This window comes from Pyrgilauda ruficollis, unplaced genomic scaffold (genome assembly GCF_017590135.1).
Source record: "Pyrgilauda ruficollis isolate IOZ18807 unplaced genomic scaffold, ASM1759013v1 scaffold4, whole genome shotgun sequence".
NCBI classification, from domain to species: domain Eukaryota; kingdom Metazoa; phylum Chordata; class Aves; order Passeriformes; family Passeridae; genus Pyrgilauda; species Pyrgilauda ruficollis.
In genome coordinates, this window is record NW_024525489.1 from 2,082,675 (window position 1) to 2,102,693 (window position 20,019).

At 39.8% G+C, this 20,019-nt stretch overlaps 1 protein-coding gene across 1 annotated transcript in view; it reads left to right on the plus strand.

Moving 5' to 3' along the window:
* The window catches only part of USH2A (usherin), a 374,258-nt gene that overhangs the window by 330,792 nt on the left and 23,447 nt on the right, over positions 1–20,019 (plus strand). Inside the window, exons 61-63 of the mRNA XM_041477027.1 lie at positions 12,706–12,933; positions 13,816–15,332; positions 16,315–16,633. Of these exons, the coding sequence (XP_041332961.1) occupies positions 12,706–12,933; positions 13,816–15,332; positions 16,315–16,633 (2,064 nt within the window). The remainder of the gene's footprint in view (positions 1–12,705; positions 12,934–13,815; positions 15,333–16,314; positions 16,634–20,019) is intronic.

Below are 20,019 nucleotides of genomic sequence, written 5' to 3' on the forward strand. Positions count from 1 at the left end.
GGAATTTCCATCCTGAGGGTCTAGTAGAAAGTAACTTCTGTGTTTTTCAGATTTTTGTTAGGAACTTGTTTCTGTTTCCAGATACTCTGAGAGTCCTGCAGTCCTTACAACAGGCAGGACTCTGTTTCAGTCAGGTAATGTCCTTTAAAGGTCTTGTATTAAAGGGGGCTGTGTGGCTACACAGGCAAAGCTTTGAGAGACAGCCACGTAGATGTTCACTTAAGGAATCCTGTGGCTGGTTCAAGAGCAGCAGCTGGACCTGAAGTACAACATCCTCGAGCCCTTTGACTTTGCAGCTATGGCTGCCTTCCTTGAACTAATCTATGGCTGTTCCACCTTCCTCTTTTATGGTAGCATGTTTGTCTTCTAAACAATTCTTTGCCCGCACCACCCTAAGATGGAGATGATGTGACTGCTGGGGTTTGATCCATCCCAGTGAGACCCCTGGCGTGTGTGCCAAAAGGACACTGAGGAACAGTATATTCACAACGGGAAGATGTACAGAGGTCCCAGGATCTAGTTAATGTACTGGGGCATAGCCAAATCATTACTTGTTTTGGTTCTGAATTTTGCTCCAAGTATTTTTCTAAGTCCATTTCCTGCAGGTTTGAATGCATCAATTTTTTTTTTTCTGATTCAGAGCAGAGTTTCTAGTGTGAGACAAATATTCCATTCAGTGTGGAGATGCTACTCTACTGGCTGCAAAAAAGGACACCAAGATTACAATTGTCCCATAAGATCAGAATTGCGAATGCTCATTTAATATTGCAAGAGAGTGAGGGAAGTGGACTCCTTGCAGTAATACATTTTCTGTATTTTCGCTATAAAGGAAACTTTTTACAAACAAAATGAATGAAACTTTGCAGAGCTCTTATATTTCAACAGGCTTTAAAAAGGAATTAGTGAGAAGTCAGAAGACATCTCCCAGATGAAGTATTATTCTTGTCATTATGGTATAATAAAATTACTTGTTATTGTTTTCTCTTCGGGGTTTCAAGACAGATGATAATTGTATTGAACTTAGATTTTGTCTAATACTAGTCTGTGCTAGAAATACTAGACCCGTGATGTACCAACAGATCATGAGATTTATACTATAGTTTTAGCTTAAGACGGTGACATATTTAAGTGCTGTGCTTAATGTTACTGGGAAGTCCAGGTCTAAAAAGACTGAATAGAGACCCTGAGAGCAAATGGGAAAGAAAACATCACCTTTTTCCACCAGGTAACAAAATAGTTTGAGCTCTAGTTGCCCTGATGTCAAATACAGTACTGTTTTTTTTGAGAAAAAACAGAGTTGAGAACATGTGGCTTTTAAAATAAGGTATTTTTGGGACAAAAAATTGTCTCAGAAATAGAGATCTTTATCAATGCTGCAGTTTTTCTCTTTTTGGTCCTGCATAGAAGCATCACAACACCTTGACTTGCTTTTTTAACAAACCGCTGTATTGATATTTGGTTTGAGGGTATTAATTGCAATTTTAAACCACTGGAATAACACTTAGTTCTTGAGTAACATGATCTCATACTGAAGATCATGTCCAACATGCTGGCCTTTGCATGGAAATCAGGAAGACGTTTGCTTCAGATTAACTAAAGCAAATCCCTGTTCTGGTTGGATGCCCTCTACATTCACCATGTAGTTTTGTTCTTCTGCTTATGAAGACCCTGATCCAGCATCCTTGAAAAGGCAAATGGAAGCTTACATTGATTTAGAAGTCTTTTGAAACTGCTGCAATTCAACTTCTGAAGCTATGAATGGTTTTGTGTTTTGTTTTGAGAAACAAGAAAGAGCAGACCTGTATGGTCTGTTGCTGTGTGCTGATTGAAAATGTTGTTGCTGCCTTTATTTCTCTTTGAATCTTAAGTGAATTTAAGAAATAAAAAATTACAGCTGTGAATTCTATATACTTGGGATGGCACATGTAGGCTAGTCTGTCTAATCTGTCATGAGAGAGAGCGCGGCTTCTCCGACAGGCTATTCAAAACAGAGGTTAAGCTTAAACATCAGACATTCCCTTTGGAGAGACCTCCTTCCCTCTGTGCAGAGTGTAGGGAGGAACTGAGGACAGTAGCTACACAAGGTTTGGGTCAGAATGTAGGAGAACATTGTGACTCTTTCCCAGAGTGCCTATCCTCATATTTGGACACTTAAATACGTTTGCAAGTCTGTCCCAAAATGACTAAATTGCAGTAATTTCTCTTTGGATTGCTCATTTATAACATGTATACATGCAGCTAATCAATAGATCAGGCAGTGAAACTAGTGGATTTACAAGTTAATATGCTGGAGTCGATAATGGGCTGAAAAGACATTTTCAATTCAGAAATCAGCACAGTATGTTCTTTACTAAGCGTATGTGATCTATTTTAATTCCTCAAGTAACTTAAGTATCCAAGGAAAATACAGAATCCAAACTAAAATTGTTATGCTTGAGTTTTCAAGTAATATTTCAGTATTTACGTATTTAATCTCTTCCCTAACTAATCCATCTAGCTGGTGAAAGCCACAAGCAGCTCAGACTCTTCTCTTTTGGCAGGAGCTTTGCACTGAGAAGCCCAACCCACAGTAGGAGGGACTAATGAAAGGACATGATGAAAGTCTCTGTTTTATTTAGGCATTAACTCTTCAAAGTGAAGCTTAGCTAGCTGCTTTCCTTGTTCCCACTGCAGCAGACATAGCTGTCTGCTTTTCTGTGTGTATGTATATGAATTCAGTGTTCACCTGACAGCACAGAAAATGGGAATGGGCAGTCTGCAGACACAGCTTCATCTGCTGTGTCAAGGTGAGTGTCATTCCAACAGTGCGCCCTGTAAGCTTAAAGTAGAGGGAATTGTACCCATGTGATCCTAGGAGGATCTGGATGTACATCCATCCACGTTCATTTTGGCTTACTTGGTTTCAAGACTTTAAACTTGAAAGTAGATTCTCTTCCAGTTTCTCTACCAAACTCCATTACCACTCTTTTTCCTTGTCTTCTTTTCAAACCTTTTCACAATGTGGAGTTGATTCTGAGCCTTCATATGGCAAGACACAGCTGCTAAGGGACACAGAAATATAGAACTTGTTCTTTTTTGGACATTCTTATTTTCATCAACAGGGCAGTCCAATGGCAGCTGCAAAGAGAAAACAAGATCTGTGTTCCTTTTTACCATCCTTTTTGTCATGAGGGCTTTTCAGGCTACTCAGTGAGGCTCTCCACAAGCTCATACAACCAGAAGAGGCAGGGATCCCCTACTCCAAAACTAGGGGAACATCCCATAAAGATCTGGAAGGAAAGTGTCAGATCTCGGCTCAACCTTTCAGTACTTTGATGGGTAGCTGTGCTGAGGAATATGTCCCTGAGTGTACACCTAAATGTGTGTCTGATCAATATCCCCTGCTAATATTCAGAAAATAGTTTGAACTTCCCTCCAGACACATAAAAGAGAGAAGTCATCCCTCCCTGCATAAACACTGAGTGCTTCTGGCCTTCTGCTGGTGCCTGCTCTGTACAAAAAGGTGCAGAGCAAATCCTTTTCCCCTGGCTTATGCTGGCATAATTGGACTGCACCTTTCCCAAATGGCTACCTACATACTTTCCTATACTTTCAGCCAGTCTCTGCTTGGAGAGCAGGTATCTTCATGTAGAAAGTGTAAAGCATTGAGGAAAGGAATGGAAAACCTGGTGAATAAAAAGCCTTTTTAGAGATTGGGGTTTGTACTTTTTGGCCCTTCATTTTTTTAAAATACCCAGTTCATTTTAAAGGTGACATTTTAAGTCCAGTCACATACTCAGACTAAACTTTGGCCTTTGTAATGTAGCTCCAAGTAAATTGTTTGTGCTCTACCTTTTAATGTCTCTCAGAAGTGATTATATACAGAGCAGGCAAAGTTTGCATGAAGAGCTAGGACTGTTCAGTACAGGGCAGAGAAAAAGGAATAAAAAATAGGAAGTAAAAACCTTTTAGTCTCCTTTAAAATGCTGCTTTTATTTCCCATTGTGTTGGCAGAAAGCAGGGATTTAAAGCTGTGAATTGCCTGGAGGCTGTGCTATCTTCCTCTACTTAGCAGCAGTTAGAACTGCTCTTTTTTTTACATGTATTGGGTGAGAGAGACAAGGACTCAAAATGATTGCGAAAAGGGAATAAACTAAGCTTGCATTTAACAATAATATACACATCTATTGTACCTGTGTAAAATGGGATCGAAACTAATAACTATAGTTTCCTGAAGCTGCACACAGGAACACAGGGGGATATCCTGAGACTTAATTAATTTATGTTTGTAACATGATGTGAGATCCTATGATAAAAAGTCATATATAACTGCAAAGTCCTGATTTTATGGAGCACAACTGACATTCAGTGGCATTTTAAAGGAAACTGATGTGGGAGTTCACTTGCAATCTATGTTAAGATTCAGACTGCCCTTGTATAAGTCCCCTTAAAGATTTTCTTCAAACTCTTTTTTTCTCTTTACCTTTCTTTTTCCCTGTTATGGCTTTTGAGTTGTGCAAAGGCAAAAATTGAAAATAATTGCTTTCATTGAGGAAAACCAAGGAGTCTTTCCTCTCTGTCTTCAATTCATCAAAACTACAGCCAAAGTCTCTTTTTCAAATTTTACAGAAAAGAGAAATTTTGAGATACTGCACCCAGGTAATTTTAAGATAGATAGAAAAGAGTGTTTTAGTGTTCAGAGTTACTTTTTCTCATATTATCATACATGATGTTATTTGGAAGGAGATGAAGAAGACGTCTCATAGCACACATATTTGAAGTAAAAAATGTAATAGGGGCAATGTGAATTCATGCAAAACAAAACTTCAAATAAAACCAAAAGACAAGATATTTGGTCATGACAAAAGCACATTCTTTCTGCAACAAAGTAAAACTGATTGCCATAAGATACCTTGAGCTAAGAAGTTCATAGACATAAATTACCCATTTTTCTGGATTAAAAAAAAAAAAAACCAAAACATTCATGGTTTCATTACATTGGTTTATAAAGCTCCTACCACTCTGGACAGTATTAAGGGAAAAAAAAATTGAAACTAAGAAGACTGATGTGGCAGTCCAGATTTTGTTTGTTCTGATTCTGGCCATCAGCCAAAATATCAAATGGAAAATACAGTTTATGGCATTAGGAAAAAATATAACATTAACCCCCTAATGCTCCATATTAAGGATGTACCCCCTACCATTTGCAGGTTTGAGCCCTTAGGCTCTAGCTGCTGTTTGACAGCAGCAGTGGGTTTTTGTTCTTTTCTCTTGCCACATCTACAGACTATGGAATAAATCCATGAGAGAAAACCCACTCCTAAATGTTAACAAATAGTGGATGGAAAGTCATTGCTGGTCAGGGGCACTGCATGTGGTACTTATGTTAAACATAATCTTGGAGTTCAGCTGGGTGAGTGCACCTAGTAATGAAGAGGCACAAACTCCAACCAGGCTTTGTGTGCTTGACTTTGCTGGTTTTTACCTTCCCTGAAGATGTGTTTCTCCCCCAGATTATAAAGCTCCTCATGAAAGATGCTTCATTCCTATTCCCCTTGTGACTGAGGCAAATTGCAAGTTCTGCACTACCTTGATGTGTTTATGCAGATTCCCCATTATGTGGTGGGTGAGTTTGGAATGGCACACAAATCTCCCAGCTCAATTCTGTAGGGTTTGACATTGCTTTAATATCGTGCTGCACTTTACATACCATGAAGTCTTTGCTGATGAAGCTGCTCTCTCCTTTCTCACTCCCACCAGCTCTCCACAAAGCACACCCCACTCAGCTAAAGATCAGGACATACAAGATATGCACATTTTTCCAAGGGTGACACATAACTGGTTTTTGTTATGATTCAAGTATCTTATGTTATGCTCTATTTTGTCTCAAATAGTACTATCTTTTTTTCTTTGAGATGTAGCCTGTCCTATTTTAAAGAGAACGTAGTCTAGTTGTTCATATTCAACATGATTATTGAATGAAAAAGTACCATTTGGGATAAGTAGTGATGTCAACTAAGTAAACCCGAAGTTTATGGGAAACTGTCCCATCATCTGTCCAGGTTTTAAAAAGTGCTGCTTCTTTCCTTCTACCTCACTTTCTAACTGTGAGGAGTAATAAACATGGTTTAAAGTGGAAAAATATGGGGGGAAAAATAAGGCAAAAAACTATGGTTTATTATACAGTAGGTCTTGTGAGTGTTGTTAGAGATAAAATATTAATGTTAGGAAAACATGTTGACATCGTCCTCTAGATGGTGCCTATAGTGGAATGTCATGTCATTGATGTTTTGGTTTATTTGATTTATTTAATCATACAGAAAGAGAAATCTTTTTTTGGGTTTCAATATTTCTTAGTAGAAATTAGACAAATACAGATGGAAATAAATTTTTGAGAAGGTGCCATTTGGTGATGTTTGATGAATTTTAAAGAAATAACTATGAAAGAAAAGAGAAAATAAGAGAAAAGTAAAAAGGAGGGGAGGGGAGGGGAGGGGAGAGGAGAGATCTCACTGAAATAGCAATGTTGACTTTGCCCAGAGAAGTTTTTTTAAGGTTTTACCATCAAAAGTGCAACATCATTGGTGTTTTAAAAGTGTACTGCTACCCAAAGGCCAACTTGATTTTATTTGATTTCATTTTAATGTGCAATCCATCCTCGTTTTCTTTGTGTTGCTTTGCTTTCAAGTCAGATGGGGATTCAGATGCGTGGTGAGACTGCAGCAGGTCCCAGGTGTGCCAGGAAAGAAAACTGTCTGCTGTGAAAATAGGCAACAACTCCACGAGACAGATTCAGCTGCATGCAATTCACATGCCCTGCCAGGAAGGAGGAAAATGAATTGCAATGTAGTAATTTTCTGTTAGGTAATAATTGTTGTTATTTGCAGGTTATTTTGAATTTAGATTACTGCTGTTTTCAAAGGTTTCTTCCTGGTACAGTCGGCACCGGAAATGATTCAGTTATGTGGGAAGTGAAGCAGGTTGTGCAGATTAGGGTTTTTACTAAAAATGCTGCTAGAATGGTGCTGTTAGGAAAGGATGAGAACATTGGGTCACAGAGGAGAGAAAAGTTGTGTTCTCTGGTGTTGATGGCAAAACTACAGTTTGTCTCAAAAATAAAGTACAAGAACATTCTTAAAGTTGAAAAAAGAGAAAGTATCATTTTGCCAGGAATCTCAAGAAAAGAATATTTTTATGATCATGTAATCAATGTTTATGTTTTAATAAGAAGCCATTTTATGTGCTTTACTTTGTAGGTTGAATTTATTCTAATCCATTTTTAAACTGAAACTTCCTATATTTATTTATAGAAAAGCAGACTCAAAGATAATGAATTTTTGAATGTCATTTCCTAGCCACTGCAGAAGAAAAGACTGCATCGATCCATCTCCGGGCTGGAAAAGGAAGAGTGTCCTTTCATCCCAACAAAAGACAATTTGGATGAACATTCCCTGGGCAAAAATGTTTAAAAATTATTTCAGGTTTAATAAGGGACTATCTGAATTTACGAACTTAAAAATATTATTTAAATATTTTTCTAGTTTTATTCTTTGGGTTTTTATTTAAAATAAAAATTATTACCTGTGTGCATTTTGCTGCTATTGAAAGCCTGTTGGGTCATACCAAATAATCAAGTCATTATTTAAAATTAAATATACATGTTGAAAGGCAATTTTAAAATTCTGAAATGAGATGCAAAGTTATTAAAATTTAAAATTTGAAGATTGAAATTTACAAAAAAAATTAATGAAAAATCTAAAATTATTTTTTATACAAATTGGAAGGAAAATAACTAGTGCAATATCAATTTCTTGTAAAAATGGAAATTCTGGTCACCTGTAGGCAAGATTATTTCTGGTTAAATGAATAACATGTTGGTTTCTGTTTGACTAACCTTTAAGATTTTTCAGTACTATCATGGGAATAATTTATATTCCAGTCTGCACTGCTCCAGGAATAGACTCATAGATTACCTGTGTATCCATAAGTTATATCCTTGTGAATCTGAGCATAAGGCTTTAGGAATAGAGTAGATTTTTTTAAATGGAAAAGACACAGTGTGCATGATATAAGCCTGAGTAGGAAGGCAGCCCAAAGGACAAGTTAGTGTTTGCATGTGAATATGAGCTCAGTGTAATGTTTAAAGTGAAGGCAGGGGCTAAGAATTGTCTGGGAAATAAGAGTAAACATCAGAGTCAAGCGCTCCCAGCGCTTTGCAGAAAATGGCAAAGAGTCTGGATTAGACAGGGAGCTGGATAAGACAATAATGACAAAGGTGAGGATAAACTGAGTATAAACTCCCAAGCATTCCCCCTTGCTTCTGTCATGTGTGGAGGAATCTATTTGACTTCCTTGATGGATAATTTGAAAATTTTAGTCAGACAATGGTTGGATTGATGTTCTGGCTGCCACGAGACCGTAGCTTTCTCCGCCTTTGTCCAGGGAGAGTTCCTCATCTCTGCCTCTGGACAAGGGGATGTTCTTCTGAACTGCCTTCCCATTGTTTATGTCCATGGGTTATGAGAGAGCTGGTTTGGATGCCTGTGCCACTACTACAATTAGCAGTGTGATAGCGTCTGATGCCACTGGGTTTAGTTAGAGGCTACAGAAAGAATGAGGTAGCTTTTTATTCAGCTATTCAAGATATCTGCCAAGTAGAGATTATGGTACAAAGAGAAGATTGGGAGGGAAAAGAAACCAGATCGTAACCTTAACATGACTGGTGATGACTTGCTGAGCTTTGATGATTACCCCTGAAGAAGGGACAGATACTCAAACTGCCTGTTGGGCAGCTCTTCAGTGGTTCAGAGATCTTCTGATGTGTCTGTCATGAGTTTGAACTCATTCCCTGAGACCTAGGCAACTGGGTAAGCTGGCCTGCCTTGAAAGAAGAGGAAAAGCCCAGAGTGACACCCCTGGAAGTGCTGCTTCATCAGATCGATAGATTCAAAGATGACTAGGTTGTGTAGTTGTATGCAATTGAAACATTTGTGCAGGGAGTCCACCCGTGCAGAGTATTATTGACAGCTACAGATCAATGCTAATTTTTGATCATTTTCAACCTACAAAGACCTCTTGACCCTGTTGCCACCTTAGGGGCACTTCAAGTAGTCAAAAGCAATCACAGTAGACAGTGTAAAATCATCAGGCCCTTGAAGACTGCACAGCCTTGCCTGTGACTGGGAGGACGACTATGAGGTAGCGAGGAAGGCAGCACCTTGCATTATGGATGCCGCTACCTTTGAACGGCATGAAAGACTATGCTAATTTGTTTCCAGACTTTAAGTGACTTCTGTGTTCATGAATTAAAAAACAAACAAATAAAAAAGGCAATCTGAAGCAAATCTTGGTGAATGCATTATTTATGATTCATGTTCTCTCATTTTATATTTGGAAAAATGTGTTAAAACAAGGTTTTATTTTAAATAACTTTCATCCTAATTTACAGTGAGAAGAGTGGAATTAGTGGAGGAGCGTATTTGTTGCCGTTAACAGCTTGTGCTGCCACTGGCAGCATGTGAAGCACTTTACAGAGCAAAACCAAAGGTCCTGCCTGGAGTAGTAGTGGTGCTGCTAGAGCTGTACCAGGGGAGGAGACCAGGCTACCAAAAGCAAGGACTGTGCCAAAGGCTGGGCTCTGGGTTACAGGGTGCAATCAGGTCACAGTGGCTTGTCACAACCTCCCTCCTCTGTCAGGTGTCTATTTCTGTAATGTTTACATGGAAAGAATGAAAGGGCCACAGAGGAGGAATGTGAGACTGTACACACTTAAATGTATGCTGGAATATTCTTAATTTAATGACTGATGGTGTGTGAATGCTTCACAGCTGGGTACAGATAAAGGAGGGCATGGGCTTGAAGTCCATTGGATTTGGCCAGTCTATGGACATCTTAATGTTCACATTAAAATTTTATTTTGTTGGCTTTAATGGTGAATGAAATCTGGACTGTTAGCACGTGTAAACATGGAAACATGAGTTTATGGCTTTGTGGAGGAAGACTGGGAGAATATTCCAGACAATGATTTTGTTCCTGTGCCTGTTGAAGGTTGTGTCATTGCCCACTGAATCCAAAGTTACAGTGCTATCAGTGCAAGGTATATTTTACAATTTATATTTGACCATTGCAGCAGGACAGTATTTCTAGGCTGAAAATGTCATGGGAGGACATAAAGTGATTCTTAAAATGAATCACCAAGTCTGCCATCCATACCCTTTTCAGCATCAGCCTTTGAGCTGAGCAAATTCACAGCTGGCAATGGCAGCAGTGCAGGGGGAGAATGCGTGGCTCTGTATTCTGGGAGTACGTCCCCTGAGCTTACTTCAAAACCAAACAAAACAAAAATACATGTAAACCATTTGCTCTTCAAGAAGTATCTGTAGGAGCCAGGGATAAAAGTCATCCCTGGAAGGAATGGTTTAGCAGTCTCCAGAGAACATGATGAACTGCAGGCAAGGAAATCCCTCCATCCTTGTTTCATTTCAAAGTGTAGTGAGGATTGTAAATAATTAAATCTTGGGGTTTACTGGGAAAATGGTAGAGAGTGATGAAAAACATGCCAGTTTTCTGTTTAAAAATAGAAATCTAGTGTTTTGTAACATTGCTGTCTCAAAAACCCACCCGATGATGCAGCTCATTAAAAAGCAGAGCAATTGCTTTCTGTCTGATGTTTTTAATAATGTGTTTGTACCTTCAGAGAGCCCTGTGTAGCAGTTCACGGGCAGTAATTTAATGCTGCGTGCTCCCTTCCTCCCATCCCCACCTCCAAACCATGGAATGTAAATTTTAGGCTTTTAAAAGTTCTGTTTTGAAAACCTAATAGATAACTGTCCTCATAAAAACTATTAATACAGACTACATCCAATTGTAAAGCTAATTTTAATCATGTTTTGTGCCAACATAATTTCTGATGCCAGATTTTTATGCTAAGCATGAGTCTCAATTTAAATGTGGTTCTTTAACCTGCAGTTCATAATTTTGCAGTCGGCTGTATAGGTTTTTTGGCTATGGCAGTTTAAACGCTTCCACTTTCAAGGATCTAAGCCATAAATGTTTATTAAAAGAATCTGTAATGAAATCAGGTTTGTTATTTTTTTAATGGCTGCCTTGAGTATGTTGGATGACTGAACGCACGTTGTTAATCATTAAGTACTCATGTTACGAAAAGTGTTTGACAGTATTGCCATCTAGGGGCTGAATGAAATTCTCCATACCGAAATAAACTGTAATTGAACAGGTGCTGCTATTGACAATATACATATGTTTTTGCTTTATAGCCCACATGCTTTCCATGTTTCTTATGACAAAAGATATCTCTAAATGTCCCACAGCAGCCAGAGCGTTTTTATATATAATCTGTTCGAGGTGATTGCTATTTGCATTTCAGCTTATGCTTTTTTGGCAGTGGGGACTGGGAATTCCTAACAAAGAATTATACTTTTTTGCATTATTAATCTTGCTAATGTTTGCCCTGTTTAACAGAAAAAAGGAATCATTTATCAGAAAAGTATGTTTATAATCTGTACTTGTGGCATCTTCAGATTTAATATTCATAATGGTCATTCAAATGCTGTGCTATATTTATCTAAAAGACTAACTCATTGTTTTGAGGAAATAACTATTTAAATATTTATGGTCTAACTTTTAATATTTAAAAAAAGAAATTAATATTTCTTTAAAATTTGTTTCTGAGTATGATAGTTTAACAAATGTTTAAATATTAAACAATTGGAAATGTTAGCATTTAGCTACTTAATATGACTTACTGACACAGGGAAATCGACTTCAGCTCTTTATATCACATGAAGGCAACTGAATTCCTGCAACCCCTTTCTTGTGGTCTATATAATTCATGCCAAAGTACAGCTAAAAACGAGATTAAATATATCAGTGATCAGCTGAGCTTCTTTTTTCTTTGCTGCTATGATCTGACACATCTGCACAGTCTCCTACTGGAACATGTTACTCCTGTTCTTTGTTGGTCATTGTGCCTTTTGTGACTGTTCAAAATAATTCCATGGCTGTTTTGCCTTCCTGCCTAGATCAGATTTTGTGCTGAGGTTCTCCTTGCCCAAGCAGTGTCAGGTCTGTGTCAGATGCTGTTTGGGGTGAGCTGGGATGCCAGTGGCCCCTCCTGGCCATGGCTGATGTCCATCAGCCTGCACCCCCACCATACCCCTCTGCTGAGCTGTGCTCTGGTGTGGCAGAGTCAGGCAGGTCAGCCCTGGTCCTTGCAGCCCTGGCTGAGCCCGGTGGGATTCACAAATTGTTTATCCAGATTACCATGGCCTGAGTAGCTAGAACAGGACAACATGCCTACGAAATGTCACATGTACACACAAGATGTGTAAGATTTCTGTAGAAGCAGGCATCACTCGTGTACCACAGGTTTTTACATGCTTGAGTCCAATTTCACTGAGCAAGCTCAGACACATGCTGAATGAACTGTAAGTTGTGTCCCAGCTGAGATTCAGACTGTGGAGGACTCCCAAGGAATCCACTCCAAAGGCTCCATCATAATGAAAGATAATTTTTTTTTAAACTGTAAGAATTTCTTTTTGAGGCTCAGTCATAAAATACCACCAAAAAAAATCCTAGTAACCAGATGGGGTGTTCTGCAAAGCAGTCAGAAGTGACCCAGAGCTGAGGCCTCATTTTCCAAGTGACATAAACCACAGATGCTGATTACTTTTTTAACTAACTCAAACATCTGTATTCTTGCTTCAGGGAACAAAGCATCAGGCTCATTTATTTGGATTGAAACCTTTCACAACATATCATATTCATGTCATAGCTGTAAACAACGCTGGGCAGGTTTCAAGCCCCTGGACATCTGTGCGCACTTTGGAAGCTTCACCCAGTGGCCTGAGCAACTTCACTGTGGAAAAGAAAGAAAATGGCAGGGCTCTGCTGCTAAAATGGTCAGAGCCCTCCCAACCCAATGGCATGATTAAGGTAATATTCATCTTGACAGTTCACTGGATTAAAAAACAGAAGGGAAACGCTGAATATCAAATTAAAACTTGTTTTGCTGAAAAAGACTCAATCTAATGCATTATAGTTTAAAAAAAGATGGAAGTCCTATACAAGCCCAAGACACTCTGTGAGTTCTCTGTGTTTGTCATTATATTAAAATTAATAATAACATTCTGGTGCTACTCTGTGACTGTAAATTTTCATTTACACTGAACCAGATTGTTCATTTAATGCACAGAAAGCTCCACATGAAAGCTCATAATCTTACTTATCGTGAAATTGGATATGACCAAAATGTGTTTGTAGAAAACCTGAGTTTAATAGAATATTGTTCTGAAATTTAGGATGTCTTTTAGCTCAATGGTTTCAACTGAGTGTAAACCTTTACCTTCAAGGTTTGAAACTAGATGGGTTTATTTGGAGGTTTTTTTCCCTTAAGTGATATTCCTTAGAGCTAGTCTGTGAGAAGCTTTCTGCTGGCCTGTGAGAGCCTTGCAATGAAATTTGATAACAATCAAATATAATGAAAACTGTCACTAAGTGATTTATTACTGCATTCAAAATGAAAAAAAAAAAAAGAAAATTGGATCAAAACATTCCTTTTGTATCCATGATCTGTTTGTGAGCTGATTGTTACTAGCAAGTAAGTTTCTGAATCATTGGTTAATAGTCCTTATCCTATTGCATAGATTAAGGGTCTCATCTACTGGTTGCTGACAAAAATTGTTTTGTTTTGTTTTTGTTTCATCCTGGCTTCTGTCCTTCCTTCCTTCCTTCCTTCCTTCCTTCCTTCCTTCCTTCCTTCCTTCCTTCCTTCCTTCCCTGCCTGCCTTTCTTTCTTTTTCTTCCTTAATTCACCAGACCTACAATGTTTTCAGTGATGACCACCTGGAGTACAGTGGTTTATCTCGCCAGTTCCTCTTCCGGCGCCTCGAGCCGTACACCCTGTACACGCTCGTGCTGGAGGTGTGCAATGCAGCAGGCTGCACTCGCTCTCCACCCCAGCCAGTCTGGACAGATGAAGCTCCCCCAGTGTCCCAGATGGCACCTGTAATCCAGGCAGTGAATGCCACCAACGTTAAACTGAGCTGGTTGCAGCCAATTAATCCGAATGGAAAAATAATTCGCTATGAAGTTATTCACAGACACACAGAAGAGACTGTTGCAGGGCACGGAGCAACAACAGAAGATGAGAAAATTGTTTTTACAGAATATAACACTGAAACCAATACATTCACCTATAATGATAAAAGTTTACAGCCATGGACAAGGCATGAATATAAGATACGCACCTGGAATGCAGCAGGCTATGCTGACAGCTCCTGGACAGTGGCAGAGACGAGTCAAACTGCCCCAAAAGGTCTTGCTGTCCCCAGTTTATCCGTGGTGTCAGCCAACCCCCATAAAGTGCTCATATCCTGGACGCCCCCAGCACAGCCCAATGGCATTCTCCAATCATACAGGCTGCTGAAGAATGATGTTCTCTATCCTTTCAGCTTCGACGCTGCTACTCTCAGCTACATGGATGAGGACTTGCTGCCCTACACGGTGTACAGCTATGCAGTGGTTGCCTGTACCATGGGGGGCTGCTCTACCAGTGAGCCAGCTGCAATACGTACACTGGAAGCAGCTCCTGCCTTGGTGGACCCCCCATCTCTGCAGGCTGTCAGTGCCACTCAAATCAGTGCATCCTGGGCACCTCCCCAAATACAAAATGGAGATATTACCAAGTACATATTGAAATTAGGCAATGAAGAGTATTATCCAGGCAAAAATTTGCAAATGTTGGTCTCTAACCTGCAGCCTTACACGCAGTACGATTTTGCATTGGTTGCCTGCACTGCTGGGGGCTGCACCTCTAGCACATCCCAGTCTGTGATGACCATGGAGGCTCCACCATTAAATATGGAAGCTCCCAGGCTGCTGGTCATGGGCTCGGAGTCCATTGAAATCACATGGCAGCTCCCAGATAAGCCCAATGGCAAAATCACGAGCTATGACCTAAGGAGGGATGGTGTGCTCGTTTACTCTGGTCTGGAAACTCGGTATCTTGATTTCACCCTAATGCCAGGCATGGAGTACAGCTACACTGTCACAGCAAATAACAGCCAGGGCAGCGTCACCAGTCCCTCAGCTCAGATAAAAACCAACCCCTCTGCTCCATCTGGGATGTTGCCTCCTAGGTTGCAGGCGTGGTCTTCCAGTGAGATTTTGGTGGCCTGGGATCCTCCTATAAAAGTAAATGGTGACATTAGAAACTACACAGTCTCGCTCCACAAGCCTGGTGAAACAGGAAAGAAGACTTTTGACTTTGATGCATCTCATGTTTCCTTTCTGAGACGGTCATACATAGTGGCACAGCTACAGCCCTACAGCAGGTAAGTCTGGAAGAACCCAATTGTTGAATAAATGTTGTGGGGTGATGCAGTGGGCTGGCAGGCAGCTCAGACATCTTGCTTAAACAGATAGTCAGACCCAGGGGTTGTTTGCTAAAAAGTAAATAATAAAAGAAGGATTCTTCTTCTCTTAAATTTGTAGTAACACCAACTTTATATAATCTTGATGAAGTGCATAGTGTTGACTTAGATTGTAATTTATAGAAGGGGTAATTCAGCACTCTGCTATAAGCTCCAAAACCTGCAATCCTCTACTGGTGTGTCATTCACTTGTTGTCTGCTATGGAGAATAAACAGGGCTTTAGTTGACAAAATTCAGGGTGGAGAGACCAAAGTCATGGTCATAGACCATTCACAGCATAGCTGAGCTGAAATTAATGGACCATGTTTGAACCCTCAGGCTGGAAACAAGTGATTTGTGATTAAGTGAAAGTTAAACTTAAAGAAGGGTACCAGACTCTGCTACAGAGATACACTTGATACTGAAGTAATAGCTTCCCCACTAATTCTTGATTATTTACCTGACCTTTCCTTATATATTTGTGTAGGCATAATTTGTTTGTGTTACATGGTTGATAAGTTTGTCTACTATTTACATATAACTAATCTAAATCCAAAGAGAGTAATAGAGGAGCTCTACAGTTCTCAAATGACATCCAAATCGTCTCTTAAAATGAATCATCATTTTGATTTACATCATCAAAATCAAAATTATTTTTATCACTTGACTGCTGCAGATGTTAACTGCTCTGAAGAAAACCAAACCACACCCAAATAAAAATCCAGAAGACAGTGTTCTTCCTCTTTGCCACACAAGGCACAGCACATAACCCGTGTGTTCATGCAAATTGCATGCCTACTAAAAATTTCAAAGACCAGGAGAAATTAAGAAATCCGCCCGATCACGGTTTATGTTTGTATCAGCAGTGTTTAATCACCTCGCTCCCGCTTTGTGTTCCCGAAGGTACGAAGTGCAGCTCCAAGCCTGCACGGAGCTGGGCTGTGCCTCCAGTGAGTGGGCGTCGGCGCAGACGCTGGAGGCACCGCCGGCAGCGCAGCCGGCCCCTCTCATTGAGGTACAAACAGCCGGCGGCTTCCAGTCCACTGCTTCCATCCTGTGGACCAGCCCGAAGCAGCCAAACGGGAAGATTTTATACTATGAGCTTTACAGGAGGCGAACAACTCAAGCCCACATAAATTTAGACCTCTCACTCGTTTACAATGGTTCTTCAACCTCCTTCAAAGATGACAAGTTGCTGCCTTACACAGAGTACGAATATCAGGTGGGAATTGAAGCTATTTAGCAGTTCTGACTATGATTTCAGTACACTTTGAGAATCTTACTTTACACTTACAATGAACACACACATCTCAATTCTAATGTTAATAGCATTGTGAAACCTGAATGATTATTGTGAATGTATTTTAAAGACTTGAGAAGCTGAAAATAATTCCATACAAGCAATACATTCATTCAGCATTTGTCTACCTTAGTAGCAGGTAGGTGCCTGTGTATCTTATATGTTAAATGTTTGTGTACCCTCTGGAGCCTCTGCAAGTCTCTGTTATGGGAAATTCTAGTTCTTAAAAGGTGGCTTTTTTTCTATGATGTTTTCTTTCTTTTTCCATCCTCCCCAATCTATTATGAATTAATTTTTAATTTAGATCTTAGACTAATTTTAGATCTTAGAGCAGTTTACATCCAAAGGGACTGTTTTCTCTTTAAATTAGTCATTAGAATGACAAGTACATTTTTTTGGTGGTTCAAAAGTGAATTTGCTGTTGATGGTTGGTGTTCTCATTTTGTTTCATATATACCTGAAACAATGCATTCCAGCTTTTGAGCAAGGTGGAGCAATCTTTCTTTTACAGGTTCATTGGCTTTATAGGATCACAAGACAATTCAGGTCAGAAGGGCTCTCAGGAGGCCATCCAGCCCAACTTTCTGCCCAAAGCAGGGTCAGTAAAGAGGTCAGATGAGGTTTTGCAGGGCTTTATCTAGTTGCATCTTGAAAACCCTCGGGGAGAAGATTGTAACCTTACAGTCTGCTCCACTGCCTGACTGTCTTCATTGCAAAAATGTTTTTTTGTTATGTTCAGTCTGAACCCTTTTTGCTTGAGCTCACACCTATTTTCTCTTGTCCACTCCCAACATATACCATAGTAAAGAAACAGGCTCCACTCCCTCATTAGCCTGCTGGGCAACTGCAACCAAGTCCCTCCAAAGCCATCTCTTCCCCAGGCTGAACAAGCCCAAGTCCCACAGCTCCTCTTTACAGGCACTTTTCCAACCCCCTGATTACCTTGGTGACCTTCCACTGAACTCACTCCAATTTATCAATATCTTTTTGTTATTTGGGGGCCAAAACAAAATAGACACTAAATAAAGGCAGGTAATCACTTCCTTTAATTGTCTGGCTGTGCTCTTGTGAAACAGCTCAGGATGCTGGCCATCTTTGCTGCCAGATTACTCTGCTGGCTCATGTTCAGGTTTCTACCTTTAGGTCCTTTGAAGTAGAGTTCTCCCTAGTTGGTCAGTAATGCTGACCCTGTGATGCTGCAAGAAGTTATTCCTCCCCAAAAGCAGGACTTCACATCTGTCTTGCTGAAATTCCCATTCTCTAGGGCCTCCTGACTGGCAGATCTGTCCTTCAGCATATCAACTGGTCTCTCCAGTTTGATGTCATTTGCAGATTTAATGAGAGCACACTGTATAGATCAGGCTTTTTGGTAGCTCTGCTCCACTGCCATTGCTTTCTCCTTTTAAGTAGCCAGAAACCATGAAGAATTAAACCTAAAAATTTGCTTTATCACATCAGTCTGTCCAGCTGCTGCATGCACACGTGCCATAGACTCATCAAGTCATGCAGTTTGGAAGGGACGTCCAGAAGGCATCCAGCCTAACTCCCTGCTTGAGGCAGGTCCAGATAGACCAGGCTCTCAGGGCTGTGTCCAGCTGAGTTTTGGATCAAGTTCTTTATCACTGCAGATGCAAGGATGGAGATTGTAGAGCTTGTGTCAGCAGAACTATTGTTAGACCAGATTTCCTTGCTGCTTTAGGCAGGATCTGTGGGGAATGTGAATTCAGGTGCAGATGGAGCTGAGCAGACAGTAAGCATCAGTAGCAGACCCAAACCATACTTGTTAGGAATCTTTCTTAGATGAAGAAAAGTTCTCCAAGCTGGATGTTGTAGATATTGGCTATAGGATGTTCTCAGCTGGACTAACTTTTAATTATCTCAGTCAGAGGCTGTTTTTTGGGAAGTGGATACCACAGAGACTTTTTTCAGTCAACATTTTTAATGACTTATCAGTGACAGATTAAAAAAAAAAAAAAAAAAAAGAAACCTCTTGATTGGATTCCTGTGCTGTATTGTGCTGTATTCAAGACTTAGGTTTTTATTATGGTTCTGCACCATAACTAGGCTGAGCTTTTGATTGGAACGCTAAACAATTTTTGGTTTTTTTCACCAGTGGCCATTTATTTCACCATGAAAAGTTTTTCATGTGAAAAACTCATGTGCTTGTCTTCCACTTAAGTCACTTGCAGCAGTCCTCTGGGATGTATTCTGAGCTTCTCCATTGTTGACAATTTATATCTTGCCTGTGAGACAAGTTATTCATAAGTATAGGGCTTGGCTTTTGCTATTATGCTGATGAAACCCAGATTTATATTTCACTTAAACTGGATATTGATTTTCCTGTCTCTGTATTTGAGGCTTGTTTGCTGGATATAAAATTTTAAATGCAACTGAATTTCCTCCAGCAGAATGCAGTTAAAATCAAAGTGCTGTGCTGGGACTCTCTCCAGCATTTTTGGAGATGTTGAGATTTAGTTCAATGCTCTAATAGCTTCTTTGGACCTGAAATCAGGACTTTTGAATCTGGGCTTTTTGGGAATTTTTTTCATTGGGTTTTGTTGTTTTGTTTCGTCCTATTTTATATTGCTTGTTTTCCTGGAAACTTCAGCTGAATATTAGATTTTATAAAACCAGGTGCAGAAGTTGCACTTCCAGAAATGATGACGTTTAGAAGCTCATGCTGACAAAAGGGACTATGCCCCCAAAAATGCTTAGGTCACTGTTCTTCAAGAAAGTACATTTATACTTGAAAGGGCCAGTTCTGCATGAGTGTATTAGCACTTGCTAGTTTGCAGTGGGGTTTTAAGTGGCATACAGTGCCTATTTCCATACTTCAAAACACTAAGATCTGTGAAACTCCCTCTGTTGGTCTAGTTGTACATTTAGATACTTGCATCTTCTAGGGCATCTTTTAGGTATTTGTTGGAATTCTGCCTGATATCCCCAACTCTATTAACTGTGAACTATTGCATGATCTCCTGAAAATCCCCCTGATTAAAACAAGCACTATCACTTATGAGGCCCAATGAGTTTGCAAGCACAATCCTTTGTTTCCTGGAGTATTTCTGAAACAAGAGTGTGTAGGCCCTCCTTGGGAATCCTTGGAAGTGGTGTGCAATGTTACCATATAGCATCCTATAGAGTCAAACCTGTTTTTCTCAGCTAAGGGAAAGCTCTTCTGAGCAGAGACTTGTGGCATTTAGTGCAAAGCAGAGCTGTCACAGTATGGTGTGATTTCCATGCAAATGCAGTATCACTCCTCCACAATTACACTTAATTGTGTTCTTAAAACTGCTTCTTTAGATTAA